At 34.4% G+C, this 13,430-nt stretch overlaps 2 protein-coding genes across 3 annotated transcripts; both read left to right on the top strand.

Annotated features, from left to right (window-relative positions):
* Window positions 1-9,103, top strand: EMB2746 (RNA-metabolising metallo-beta-lactamase family protein). Of its 2 annotated transcripts, none has more exons than XM_085753876.1 (17): window positions 1-213; window positions 337-571; window positions 859-968; window positions 1,940-1,996; window positions 2,275-2,466; window positions 2,551-2,628; window positions 3,226-3,408; window positions 3,513-3,593; window positions 4,407-4,472; window positions 4,572-4,664; window positions 4,865-4,990; window positions 5,451-5,564; window positions 5,672-5,767; window positions 5,856-5,953; window positions 6,031-6,431; window positions 7,146-7,606; window positions 8,459-9,103. In XM_085753876.1, exons 3-17 carry the CDS (start codon window positions 948-950, stop codon window positions 8,552-8,554), a joined length of 2,163 nt encoding a protein of 720 aa, XP_085610002.1. In that variant the 5' UTR covers window positions 1-213; window positions 337-571; window positions 859-947; the 3' UTR covers window positions 8,555-9,103. The 2 variants fall into 2 exon arrangements, with proteins under 2 accessions (XP_085610002.1, XP_085610001.1); XM_085753875.1 differs by having other exon boundaries at window positions 859-982.
* A 979-nt stretch (window positions 9,104-10,082) lies between these two features.
* On the top strand, window positions 10,083-13,430 carry LOC146940207 (proteasome subunit beta type-5-like). Its single transcript, XM_085753874.1, has 7 exons — window positions 10,083-10,253; window positions 10,533-10,662; window positions 10,769-10,875; window positions 12,148-12,282; window positions 12,363-12,466; window positions 12,551-12,651; window positions 13,097-13,430. Exons 1-7 carry the CDS (start codon window positions 10,140-10,142, stop codon window positions 13,222-13,224), a joined length of 819 nt encoding a protein of 272 aa, XP_085610000.1. The 5' UTR covers window positions 10,083-10,139; the 3' UTR covers window positions 13,225-13,430.

Raw genomic sequence — 13,430 nt, 5'->3', positions numbered from 1 at the left:
AACCAAAACCAATCCACTGAATGAACAAAATCTTCCATTTCCCGCTATCAACAACACTCTTTCAACTTTCCATAGCATAGCATAGGTAGGGTTTTTTTTTTCTTACAAAAATGGCTACTCTCACCACCCTCCCTCCACTTCCTCACTCCCTCCTCTCCCTCCGCTCTAAACCAACCAGACTCTCCGTTTCAGCTTCAACACTCTCAGCCTCTGGTAGCGACAACAACATTTACTGTATTTCATGCAATTACTATATACTATATAGTTTTAGTTTACTATGCTGTTATCATGTAATGGAAATATCTAATTGGAAGTTATTTTTGAATGCACGAGTAGGAAATGATGGATCTAATTCTAGAGTACCACACAAAAGAAGGAGAAGAATTGAAGGTCCAAGAAAAAGTATGGAAGATTCTGTTCAACGTAGGATGGAGCAATTTTATGAAGGAAACGACGGACCGCCATTACGTGTTCTTCCTATTGGTGGTTTGGGTGAAATTGGAATGAATTGTATGCTTGTTGGGAATCATGACCGTTATATCCTCATTGATGCTGGTATCATGTTTCCCGAGTAAGTGGTCCTTAATTAGTTTTCTATAAGTTATAAGCTATTTTCATAAGCCATCCTGAGAGAGAGCTTATGGAAAAAAGCTGAAAACAACTTACTGGAATGTCATATGTTGTTTCATTAAGCTCTCTCAAGCAGTCTCACAAGTGCTTATGTTAGTAGATAAGCTCAAATAAGTCAATCTAGACACGCCTCAAAGTCATTGTCAAATTGTTATTTGTTATGTGATTTCCTTTACTTTTATTTGTTTAAGTAATTTTTGTATGTATGCATTTGGTGCGATTTTTCAGCTATGACGACCTTGGAGTACAAAAGATTATACCTGATACAACATTTATAAGAAAATGGAGCCACAAAATTGAAGCACTTGTTATAACACATGGTCATGAAGATCATATCGGTGCGTTGCCTTGGGTAATGCTTCCATCTCTATTGGACTGCTGGCTTGACTTATTAATGATGAAAACAAAAATAAAACTTTTGTGGACGCTATTAGTGAATCGATATTTCAAATTATAATTCTCTTGATTGTTGTGCTGTATCATAAAAAATTGAGACGAACTTAAAAAGCACTCTTTTGTTCATCGAAGGAGGCTATCTCTGACGTTTGTTACTGTTTTCATAATGAAAAGGCAATGCGCTTTGAATGAGATTTACATTTACTGAATTATAGCCATCAAATAACTTAATTCTACAGTTGGTGGCTCGGGAAGTGCCTCATGTTTTAGACATAGGACTCTTTGATAGGTTTTCTGGCTACCTGTGGCACACTTCGCTACAAGCTTGAACAATTGGTTCCTTTTGCTGTATGTTTATATTTCCTTGGTTGGGACTTGGGACTACTATGTACTTTCAAAGTAGTTTCATTTGCAAATGACTCCTATCTTCCTTTCTCTTTCTGATTTGAAATTTAGAGGTTTCAAAGTTTGGTGTTTTAGGGTCTTTTCCAAAGGTTAAGATTCCATCTAAGTTAGAGACTTTTGTTTGAAATGTGGTTCATAAATAATTTATACCAATTATATATGAAACAATTGTGGGCCTCACAAGTCACAAGGCTATTTCTGCTGAAGTTTGTGTTGTTATTTTGGGGTCTGTTGTTGATCGTGCAGCCTCCTATATCTTTCTAGATTTAGATTTCAAAGAGGCTGCTGCATAATAGGCTTGCTTCAGTCCTTAATGTCTTATGTAACTTTATTCACTTAAAGTTTAATGAGTTATTATTCTTTTACTTGAATATATATATTGCTTTTACCTTCTTCCTTCTAACACTTCATTTTCCTTACAATTTTACTATAATAGATTATTCATAGCAATGCAATTTGTCCTTTATTTATATGTTGGTTCTTAACATTACTTATCCTGGTTCATCAGGTCATCCCAGCATTGGATTCCAATACACCAATTTTTGCATCTTCCTTTACAATGGAGGTATTCGGCAAGAAAATTTATTTGTATAAATGCTAGTTTTTGAATCGGTTTAATTTCTGTGTGTATCAACTAAACTGTTGGTAGGAAATGATAGATGTCAGTATATGCATATCTTGAAGCTGAATAACTCTTGCGTTCTTCAGTTTTCGTCCACTGTAATAGACATCTATTATAACTGCAAATTTGTTTGCATAATTTTGTCATAAAATATCTGTTCTTTGCATTGTTTATTCTGTCCATTGCAGTCCAGGGAAGGTGATATTTTTTCTTTGTAACAGCTTATAAAAAAACGTTTGAAGGAGCATGGCATTTTCCTTACATCTAGACTCAAAATATTTAGAACAAAGAACAAGTTTGTCGCTGGGCCATTTGAGATAGAACCAATCAGGGTGACTCATTCTATTCCTGACTGTTGTGGACTAGTTCTTCGTTGTTCTGATGGAACTATTCTTCACACTGGGGATTGGAAGGTCAGAATTTTACTTTTAATTCTCAGTGCATTGTACCTTTCATTTACCTTGAATCTCCTGTTGCTGAAAAGGTTGATTCATCAGATTGACGAGACACCACTTGATGGGAAAGTTTTTGATCGGGAGGGTTTAGAGGAACTCTCTAAAGAAGGAGTAACATTGGTAAGTCACCTGGATCTTTGCTACTAACTACTGGTTTAAATAATATATCTTTAGCTTATCGTTGGGTTTAATGTTAAGAAAGAGATAAACTTAATGCAATTTGAAGAGCATGAGAGTTTCGCAGGCTACTAACAGTTTACTTGAGGTTTATATTAAATATTTTCAATTGTGGTGATGCTCTCTGAGCGGTACTCAAATAGTCCCTGTTAAGCTGAATATGGCTTTCATGGTCAGTTGCAGTGCTGGTAGATCTGCTCAAAGGACATGTTCCCACTACTTCAAAATTTCATTGATTATTTTTCTTTTACAAATATATATTTTAAATATGTAATCTCTACTTTGGTATTCTTTTCAACGTGCATTTCCCCCCTTGTATTGTTAGAAAAAATATTCATTATTTTTGTTTTGCTCAATTGAATACTGTTAAGACATATAAAAAAATTAGTCTAAGATACCAGATGCTCACTTGTTTATAATTTAACACGATCTTACTAACTGTTTTTTTCTTTCTATTTTTTAAATCAAATATACATCCTTTCCCTTGTTTATCTTAAATGCTAATCACAAGCAAACATGGCTTTGGACAATGCTTTTCAGATGATGAGTGATTCAACAAATGTGCTCTCACCTGGAAGGACAACCAGTGAATCTGTTGTGGCAGATTCATTATTGAGGCACATTTCAGCTTCAAAAGGAAGGGTTATTACAACCCAGTTTGCATCAAATCTACATCGGATTGGAAGTGTCAAAGCTGCTGCCGATTTAACTGGGAGAAAGTTGGTAATGTTCCCACTAGCTAGTATTCTTTTCTGCAATTGATAATGGTTTTCTTGTTTAAAATAACAAAATTCTAAGAGACTGTATTTGTATAATTATTATATCAGGTATTTGTTGGCATGTCTTTAAGGACATACTTAGAAGCAGCTTGGAAGGATGGAAAGGCTCCATTTGACCCATCAACTCTGGTAATAAATGCTTTGCGAATTTTCTCTAGAATTCTTCCTAATTTGATGCACTTGGTGACTGGACCTGATTTTTAAATTTCTACCCCCCATCCCAACACATGGACCATACAGTCATGCTGAAGGCTAGTGCTGATCTGCTTTTTCATTTACTAGGTTTTTAGCAGAAATGCAGTGCATGTAGGCAAGTCACTGGTTATGGTTTTACAGAAGTTGGACAGAATACTGTAATCGCATTGATTTATTAATTTGTTGTTGGAGGAAATTCATTGCAAATTGATAAATCACCACATGAATTTTCCGATGTATTTTAACTTCGGGAGCCCTTTTTGACATATTACTTCAGTGCCTTTGACTACACTGATTTCAAGAGGTTCATTATGGTCCTTTAAATACAGTATGCTGTCATTATCTGTGACTAATTGGCCTGCCTCTCTTTATTATTTCATTCAAAAATCATCTTTCAGTATAACCATCTGCTTTCAAGACTAAACTTCCATGTTTTGATTATAAATAGTATTATTCTTGGCACTTTATGATCAAGTGATTTCTTGCCATATTTCAGTCTTTACATCTTTGGTAGAATTTCCAGGCAGTATTTACTCCCTACTTTAACAACTTTCGAGGCAATAACTATTTGTCTAATTTTTATGCATCTGTTTGTCTTCATGCTAGTTAGATACAATTCATTATCTGTGCACCATTTGTGATTTATATTTATAATAATAGAACCTATTCAGCTTTATTATATTTATAATTGCGTTTGTACGTCTTATGTCTGTTGCCCTGCATCTCATTGTCTCTAATTTTACATAGGTGAAAGCAGAGGATATTGATGCTTATGCACCTAAGGATCTGCTTATTGTAACAACTGGCTCTCAAGTAAGTTACTTACACTATCCTTAAAATACTGCCTAATTTCATGAAATATGAACATTGGAATACAAGGCATATGACCAAATATATGTGCTTTTGTGTCAGGCAGAGCCACGTGCTGCCTTAAATCTTGCATCTTTTGGAAGTAGCCATGCTTTCAAACTTACCAAGGAAGATATTGTTTTGTATTCAGCTAAGGTATGGTAAAATACTGCATTATCTGTTTGGTATTAACTTTATCTTGAAGCTTAATATGGGTAGTATAAGTAAAGAACCTATTATGAAATTACAACCTGCTATTCTAACTTCCAATCCTTTCTAGCAACACCTTATATTTTTTTATCCACAAACTAGTTTGTATTTTTTATTTGTTCTCTGATTTAAAATCAATTTGTCAGGTTATCCCTGGTAATGAGTCCCGTGTGATGGAAATGATGAATCGCATATCAGAGATTGGATCAACAATAGTTATGGGGAGAAATGAAAACTTACACACATCTGGACATGCATATCGTGGAGAATTGGTAAGTTTTTTTATTGCATGACAACGTTTCTTTGTTCCTCCTTTTAGTTTACGTATCAATATTTTTTATTTGCTTATCCTTGTCTATTCAATTTTTTTTAAGATATACAACAATTACCAAATTATTATTACAACTCTGCTAACCAAGGATAGTTTAAAAACAATTTTGAAAGAAACTGGACATTGTTACATCTTAATTTTACCTTCCAATGTTTTCCCTGTTCTCCTTAGTATTTGGGTAAGAAAAATGAGGTGATTGTCTATCTTCGTGGTTAGATATTCAGATAGCGAGATTTTTAGAAATCGCATGCATGAATGATCAAGCCTTTTCAAACTAATTTTTATTTTATTTTTTATGCCTTTTCAGTACAATCATTCATGTGATGTGTCTTTTGATATGATTTCTATTTTTTTAACATGACATGTTTACTAAAAAGTAAATAACATCTATATTTTTGCAGGAGGAAGTACTTAGAATTGTGAAGCCGCAACATTTTCTTCCTGTACATGGAGAATACTTGTTCCTGAAGGAGCATGAATCACTTGGAAAATCAACTGGCATTCGGCATACTGCTGTGAGACATTTCCTCCCAGACAGATCTTGTGATAAAGATGTATTTAAATATATCATATGAGTTCTTACATAACATGTTGAAATTGACTGATGATCTTTATGCACCAGGTTATTAAGAATGGAGAGATGCTTGGTGTTTCACACTTGAGAAATAGAAGGGTTCTTTCTAATGGTTTCATTTCCCTTGGAAAAGAAAATTTACAGGTTAGTGGCCCTGAGTATGCTCTTTGGCCCCTTTTAGAAAGTATCTAATAAGCTATCTGATTTTTTTGGGTTTCCTTTTCTCATGCAGTTGAAATATAGTGATGGTGACAAAGCATTTGGTACATCCGGTGAACTCTTCCTTGATGAAAGAATGAGAATTGCATTAGATGGCATCATTGTGATTAGGTAAATCTTTCAGTTTTTAAAGTAAGTCAAAGAGAAGTATAAGATGTTTAGTGTGTCCTAATATTTATCTTTTACAGCATGGAAATATTTCGCCCTAAAAATTTAGAAAGTTTGGCTGGAAACACCTTAAAAGGGAAGATAAGAATTACCACAAGATGTCTATGGCTGGACAAAGGGAAGCTGTTAGATGCACTATATAAAGCTGCTCATGCAGCTCTTTCTAGCTGTCCCGTCAAAAGTCCACTGGCTCACATGGAAAGAACTGTGTCGGAGATGTTGAGGAAGATGGTGAGGAAGTACAGTGGTAAGCGGCCCGAAGTAATTGCCATTGCGATAGAAAATCCTGGAGCAGTTTTTGCTGATGAGATAAACACAAAATTGTCTGGCAAATCCCACGTTGGTCCTGGAATATCAACATTTAGAAGATCCATGGATGAACATAAAAAGGAAAACCAGTCCACCACACTGCAAACAAGAGGTAACATCATTGTATGTTTGAGAAATACATATTGAACTGTCAACTGCTGGGATCTGGTTGGTTCACTTTTGTGGTTGTATTTGCAATTTATTAAATATGTGATGTAAAGTGTTTGTTCGATTCTTTTGAATCCATTTTCTTACCTGTATAAATAGCAAAACTGACCAACGATCCCATATATACATGGTAAAAGCAGAGTGGCAGGCAACAATCAGGCTCTGCACCTATCTTATCATAATCATAGTATCATATTGACATTAACATGAGTTCTCTAAGAATTTTTTTTTTTTGAAAACTAAAAAGAAACTAGTAGAATGCTACTGTTATTGGCATGTGACACTCAGGTTCCTGCATTCAGCTGGTCTATTTTTTGTGAAACTCAAAGGAAGCTTTTTATATGTGAACCGATCTAACTATGGTTTTCACTCTAGCATTTATCTTCACAAAACAATGCTGGTGAAGGTCAATTCAATTCTCCAAATAAGTTTTGATTACTATGAAGCTAAGAAGTCTCACTTTGGGTGTAAATCTTGAGACGGTGGATTCATATGTTCTCAACTAACAAATAAATTTTGCCTGACTACAGTCTATTTAGTAATTGAAAATATGAACAATTCCTTCAATACCTTATTTACACCAAATATTTTTGGTGTAATTTTTTTATGACTAGATCTTTTATGTTTATTCTCACCCATGTTCTATTAATTAGTGCAGATGATGGCATTGACACAGAAGGACTATTACTTGAGAAAGAGACCACTACAACTGGAGCTGAAGGCGATTTATCTGATTCAGGGGAATCGGATGAATTTTGGAAGCCATTCATTGCATCATCAGTTGAGAAATCAATCAAAGCAAACAATGGTTATGTTTCACGAAAGGAGCATAAGTCAAATATAAAGCAAGATGATTCTGAAGACATAGATGAAGCCAAGTCTGAAGAAATGTCTGATGCGGAGCCAGAGTCTCCAAAATCAGTAAAGAAAAATAAATGGAAAACCGAGGAAGTCAAGAAGCTGATTGATTTGCGGAGTGACCTCCGTGACAGATTTAAAGTTGTGAAAGGAAGGATGGCTCTCTGGGAAGAGATATCTCAGAGCTTGTTGGCTGATGGGATCAGCAGAAGTCCTGGACAATGCAAATCTTTGTGGACATCTTTGGCACTTAAATATGAGGTTCGTTTCGTATAAGCAACTTGCTGTTAAGATTATAAAGAACACCATGCTATCACTTAAATAATAATTTTAAGCATACTGGTTTTTATGTTTAATGATCAGTTTGTGAGGTACAAAGGTAAAACCATAAAAAATGATGGATGGGTTTTGTTCATAAAATTGTACTGAAAACCAATCCATGAAATTTTCTCCCTCGTACTAAATTGACCTTGAGGAAACTTCTATATCAGTTCATATGTGAAAGAAAATTAAACTCTTGTTCTGATTGTCACTGTCTCTCATTTCTGTTATATATATATGAACTTTTGAAAAGTTCCCATAACAATGTACACCGATTTACGTTGCTTTTCTTGTGTAAGATAGGAAATACTTTCTTTTTTTAAGAGGTTTTCTTGCATCTTTTTCGGCGTGAAACTACAACTTACATGGCGGAGTGAGGCTATCCTAATCTTCCCTTCAATTGCTTCACACAGCTAGGATGAATATATCATTTATAAGTTCGTTTCTATTGTGATAAGAAATATCAATTGCATGCCATAGGTAGTACATTACCCTTTTATCATTGCTGGCGACTTCTTTTAATTTTACCCCACTTTGTTTTACTACAAAGAAGAAACATCATTCTTCCGTTCAACTCTGTCTTTTTTCGATGTTATCTACACATTTTAATGTAGAGAAAGTTAGGATAGTCTCATACTATGAATGAAAGCATTTTAGACCATGTATATCTCGGTATTATCTATAATAGGAGGGATTATATTCAGCTTTAGTACAAGTGTAGGAAATGATAATAAATACAATTGTCTGACATTACCACTATTTCAACAATAACTTATTTTGTATTCTAATCAGGAGATCAAGAATGGGAAAGATAGCAGAAAAAATTGGCAATATCTTGAGGACATGGAAAGGATATTGTCTAGTGATGAAACACCGGCAACAAATTGAATGGAAATGCGGTGGGCAGAATAAGAAATATTTTGGTGAGCTATATTTTGGAAATGTGGCGGGCATTTAGAATGACCACAAGTCTGAGCTAGGTGACCAGGATGATAATCCATCATTTACATGGTTCTGGTAACATGGACAATTGGCATTTAATATCCATAATTCTTTTAGGGCTAAGGTAATAGGCAACATGAAAGGGATTGGCCTTGATTCTAACCCAAGCTAAGCTATCAAGGGAAAGAGTATATGGGTTTTAGGGGGGATAAGTTTACTTCACATCCAATACACGCCCACGCCCCAATATTTTTGTTTCTTTTGTCTAATATGTATGTCATAAATTGTAATCAATTTTATTAATTTTGTTAGTGGCACGTTTTGGGTGCCATAAATGTGTAAATGTCTTCTGCGTTGTGGTGGCATACAACATTGATAGTCATAGGAAAATCTTGATATTACTTGCCCTTGATGATAGCTTGATTTGCTTGTTCATTTGTTAGTTTAATGTACCAAAAATATACATAGAACACTAACGGGGATAAATTTAGAACATTTTTTTTTTGTTACCTCTTACTTTCTGTTTTTAATTGCACTTTTAAATATGGCTTAATTATATTTTTGACCTCTTTGGTTTCAGAATTGTGCGATTTTGGCCTGAGTTTAAAATGAGTGGTTATGATCCCTCAAGTTTACCTCATTTTGCAATCAGTAGTCCTTCATGCACATTCTGACCAATTTTGACAAAAAATATGATTTAGCTATTTTTAATGAATTGACATCTTCATATGTTGCCGATGCCGACATGAGAAATAAGGAAATCACTCCATCCAATCGTCCTACTTCTTCCTCCATCCACCTCTGAATCAAACCTCCATTTGTTTTCACTTTCACATTCCCGTCTTTCTCTTATTCTCACGTTAGGAAAATTTAGTCATAAAATTAGAACAAAAAAACTGTCTTTGTTTATAATGAATACTGCAATGGCGATATGTAAAACAAAGTGGGGTAACATTAAGGGCGATGTTAACTCTGTCTTCCGTTCAACTCCGCAATTGTCTCTTTTTAAATGTCATGTGTCTCTTTGACATAGGTGTAAAAGAAACTCTTATTTTCTTATTTAATAAAAAAAGACTGTTATACTTTAAAATGATTTTTTATTCTTAAAAAAAAAAGTAAAATTATTTTTTTAAAAAAACTTAAAAAAAATCATTGTTTACTCAAAAAGAATAAATAATTTTTGAAAAAAACATAAACACAAAAATAACTAGAACATAAAAAAATGTTAAAAATGTTTTAAAAATGTAAACAAATAGGCACAAAGTTTTAAATAAAAACTTTCTTAATTTCATCTTTTGACACATTATGATTTTATTTAAACATTTTTTATGTTATAAGATTCAAGAGTGAGGAGGTGTATATTGTGATTGGGCTTACATGCTTAAACCCAGCCCAAAAGAAATCATACCTTTTCTTTTCCCTCAAGACAACAACAACAACAAATATAACTTCGTTTTTTTTAACCTCCCTCTTATTTGCTTCAAACAACCACTGAGATCTAACACTACAATCGAATCGATAATCTGCAACAATGAAGCTTGATACCACTGCTCTCGAATCATTCCCGTCTTTGATTTCACATGGAATCAACGTTGCTGGAGAAATCTCTGCACCCCCATCGTTCCAGCTTCCCAATTCCAACGATGTAAGTACTTTTTTCAATTTTCCGATTATGAAATCATTCATCGCAAAAAAAAAAATCAGTACAAACTAAATTTAGGTTGATGCTTGAAGTTATCGATGCCTTCAATACGTTTTGTTTGCCCAATGTTTTTAATTTTACGGTTCTGAAAATTAGAAGAATTTTATTTAGGGTTTATGTTTTTGTGAAATTGTGGAGGGAATGAATTGAATAGTAGGTTGTAGAAAAAGGTTGAAACTTGAAGCGTTTATCTGAATTGTTTTGTGTTTGGGATTTTGGTAGTTCGATGGGTTTGTTAAAGAAGCTATTCAGATGGTGAAACCCGCAAAGGGTACTACAACTCTTGCTTTTATATTCAAGGAGGGTGTTATGGTAGCTGCTGATTCTCGTGCTAGTATGGGAGGATATATATGTGAGTGTTTATCAACTCTTTTTTTTTTTTTTTTCTTTGGTATTGGTAGTGTTTTTATGTTACTTGCTTCTAATAAAACAAATTTTTTTTTTGTTGTTGTTTATAGCATCACAGTCTGTGAAGAAAATTATTGAAATTAATCCGTACATGCTTGGAACTATGGCTGGAGGTGCTGCTGATTGTCAATTTTGGCATAGGAATCTTGGCATCAAGGTAATCTCGCCTTTCCTTCTATCTTCTATGCTTACATTTATCTGTTCTGTTAGATTTCAGCTTAGTATCTTAGTTAAGGGCCTGCAGGTTGTTTCATATTAAGTGTAGTTCCCTTGACTATATCATAGCAATTATTGTGCTGTTGCTAGTAGTGGAAATTTGCTTCCAGTTTGTAGCATGTTTATATTCAATGGCTGAAAATTATTTGCCTCTAGACTGAAGCCTAGCTTGTGTTTAGGAAGCAATTAAAGAGTGAAAAAGTGGATGGGGTTAGGACAGTGGGGAGGTAGAAACTAAATATCTGCTATGTTTTCGAGAAGGTCATGTAAATGATGGGAATGTTAATGGTATGAAAGTCAATTGTGTATGGCTTGGGAACTATTGAAATTGATAGGAATTAAGTTGTATGTTTCGCAAACACCAAGGGAGGCCACTTTAATCCAAGCTTACTCACACAATATTGGTCCGTGAATAACCTTTAGACTTGATACACTAAGACTTAGATGTTATGTCATTTGTTTGGAATGGGTATATTTTGAATATATTAGGCTTAATATTAAGGTCCACTCACTCATGGTTAACTGCTATTCTATTCAGATTGACCCATTTTTATATCTATGCGATACACGGTATATTGTTTGCTATTGTGGGTCTGTTTAGGACAAACTAATCCTTAATTGAGATACAGTGTGTGCCAAACTTTTGGACAGCAGTTTTTATTGTGGTCGGTGTCAAAGTTTAAATGTCAACTTTTCATCTGTTTCATTTATGTTTGTTATTGTTTTTTATGGGTTGCTTGCTTCCAGTGTTTTCAATTGTGGAAATTAGCGGCGTGTTCAAATTCCGCTATGCTATAGTGCTATACTGCCTGCTATAGCCTCTATTTCACAATATTTTTTACTGAATGGTGTATCTCTGAACAATAGTGTTTTGTTCAAATTCTGTTATGCAATAGCACTATAGTACCACTATAGCCGCTATTTAACTATGCTGGTTGCTTCATGTCTTTTTTTGCCCTCTGTATATAATCTTTTGTCTTTATCTTCCATTTTGATTCAGACTTCTTTTTTTATCAATTAGCTAGCTGACTTACTAGACCTTCGTTTATGCCTGACTTATTATGGTTTTTTTATCCTTCAATTTTGAATCCATGTAGAATGGTAATGGATTAATTGAATGACTTTGTTCTTATGGACTAAAACAACTATTTGTTCTACACTATATTTATGAGGTTACAAATGGCTTTTCTGATGTGGTTCATATTATCTGCAGTGTCGCTTGCATGAATTGGCAAATAAAAGAAGAATTTCAGTAACGGGAGCCTCTAAGTTACTTGCAAACATTTTATACTCTTACCGTGGAATGGGATTATCTGTTGGTACCATGATTGCTGGATGGGATGAGACGGTAATTCACATGTCAACCAGTAAATGCCTTTTTTCTCGATTAGTACTATTTTGACTTACTATGATTGAATCTTTTTTTAGGGTCCTGGTCTATATTATGTTGATAGTGAAGGAGGAAGACTAAAAGGCAATAGATTCTCTGTAGGATCTGGTTCGCCATATGCTTATGGTGTACTGGACAGCGGGTTAGCTAAACTTCTATTTAAATTATCATCAATAATTCTTGTGTCGAATCTAGTCAACAATTAACAATATCTTTATCACACTAGGTACAAATATGACATGTCAATTGAGGAAGCTTCGGAACTGGCTCGACGGGCAATTTATCATGCAACATTCCGTGATGGAGCCAGTGGTGGAGTTGCTAGCGGTATTCTACCCTTCTCTCCTATTGACCAGCTATATCTATCTGTTTCCAGCATATTGTTGCTGACTCACACACACACACACACACACACACACATAAGGAATTATTAACATCCTCCCACACGTTTTTCAGTAGGAGTACATTAACAAGATATATAACATGTACTCCTAGAGGTATTACTTGTTAGCATACTACTAAGAATTTAAGTGAGTATTTTAACTTGTAACCGCTATTGTACCCTCATTTTTTGTAAAAAAGAGTATGGTAGCAAGTTTGAACTCTAATGCCATCCCAAAACATGATAACTGTTGTACTATCTCCACATACTTGAAAATAGTTCCATGGTTTTGCTAAACTAACTCTTTAAGATGAAATACTGTAGGATTATTATTGTTGTTGTTGTTGAAATTAATGTCACTAACTTGGATATTCATTTATATGATTTCAGTTTACTATGTGGGACCAACTGGATGGAAGAAATTGTCTGGTGATGATGTTGGCGAACTTCACTACCATTACAACCCAGTTACCCCAAGCACCGTGGAGCAAGAAATGGTTGAGGCAGCTGGACCCTGATTCAGTAACTCATGGATATCTTGAGTTCCTTATACTTGTCTTCTTATTTTGAATCAATTGCATGGACCTGATTTATATTCAAAACTGTCGCCAGTTTTATGTTTACACAATTGCTGCTCTATGCTAAGGTTGTGTCGAGTTTTCGGATCAAGTAGCTATGTGTAATGTTGAATAGTTTGAATGGGAAAAGAACGTTTGATGTAGAA

This window comes from Medicago sativa, chromosome 3 (assembly GCF_051527215.1).
Source record: "Medicago sativa cultivar Bolivia chromosome 3, Bolivia_mono, whole genome shotgun sequence".
NCBI classification, from domain to species: Eukaryota; Viridiplantae; Streptophyta; class Magnoliopsida; order Fabales; family Fabaceae; genus Medicago; species Medicago sativa.
This window is presented reverse-complemented; position numbering and strand designations above follow the sequence as displayed.

Excerpts from the sequence above, each read along its gene's own strand:
- EMB2746 (XM_085753875.1), top strand. The coding sequence starts at position 111 with ATGGCTACTCTCACCACCCTCCCTCCACTTCCTCACTCCCTCCTCTCC. Across the intron at positions 214-336 it reads TTCAACACTCTCAGCCTCTG|GAAATGATGGATCTAATTCT; the intron begins GTAGCGACAACA and ends ATGCACGAGTAG. Across the intron at positions 3,409-3,512 it reads ATTTAACTGGGAGAAAGTTG|GTATTTGTTGGCATGTCTTT; the intron begins GTAATGTTCCCA and ends TTATTATATCAG.
- LOC146940207 (XM_085753874.1), top strand. The coding sequence starts at position 10,140 with ATGAAGCTTGATACCACTGCTCTCGAATCATTCCCGTCTTTGATTTCA. Across the intron at positions 10,254-10,532 it reads AGCTTCCCAATTCCAACGAT|TTCGATGGGTTTGTTAAAGA; the intron begins GTAAGTACTTTT and ends GGATTTTGGTAG. Across the intron at positions 10,663-10,768 it reads TAGTATGGGAGGATATATAT|CATCACAGTCTGTGAAGAAA; the intron begins GTGAGTGTTTAT and ends TGTTGTTTATAG.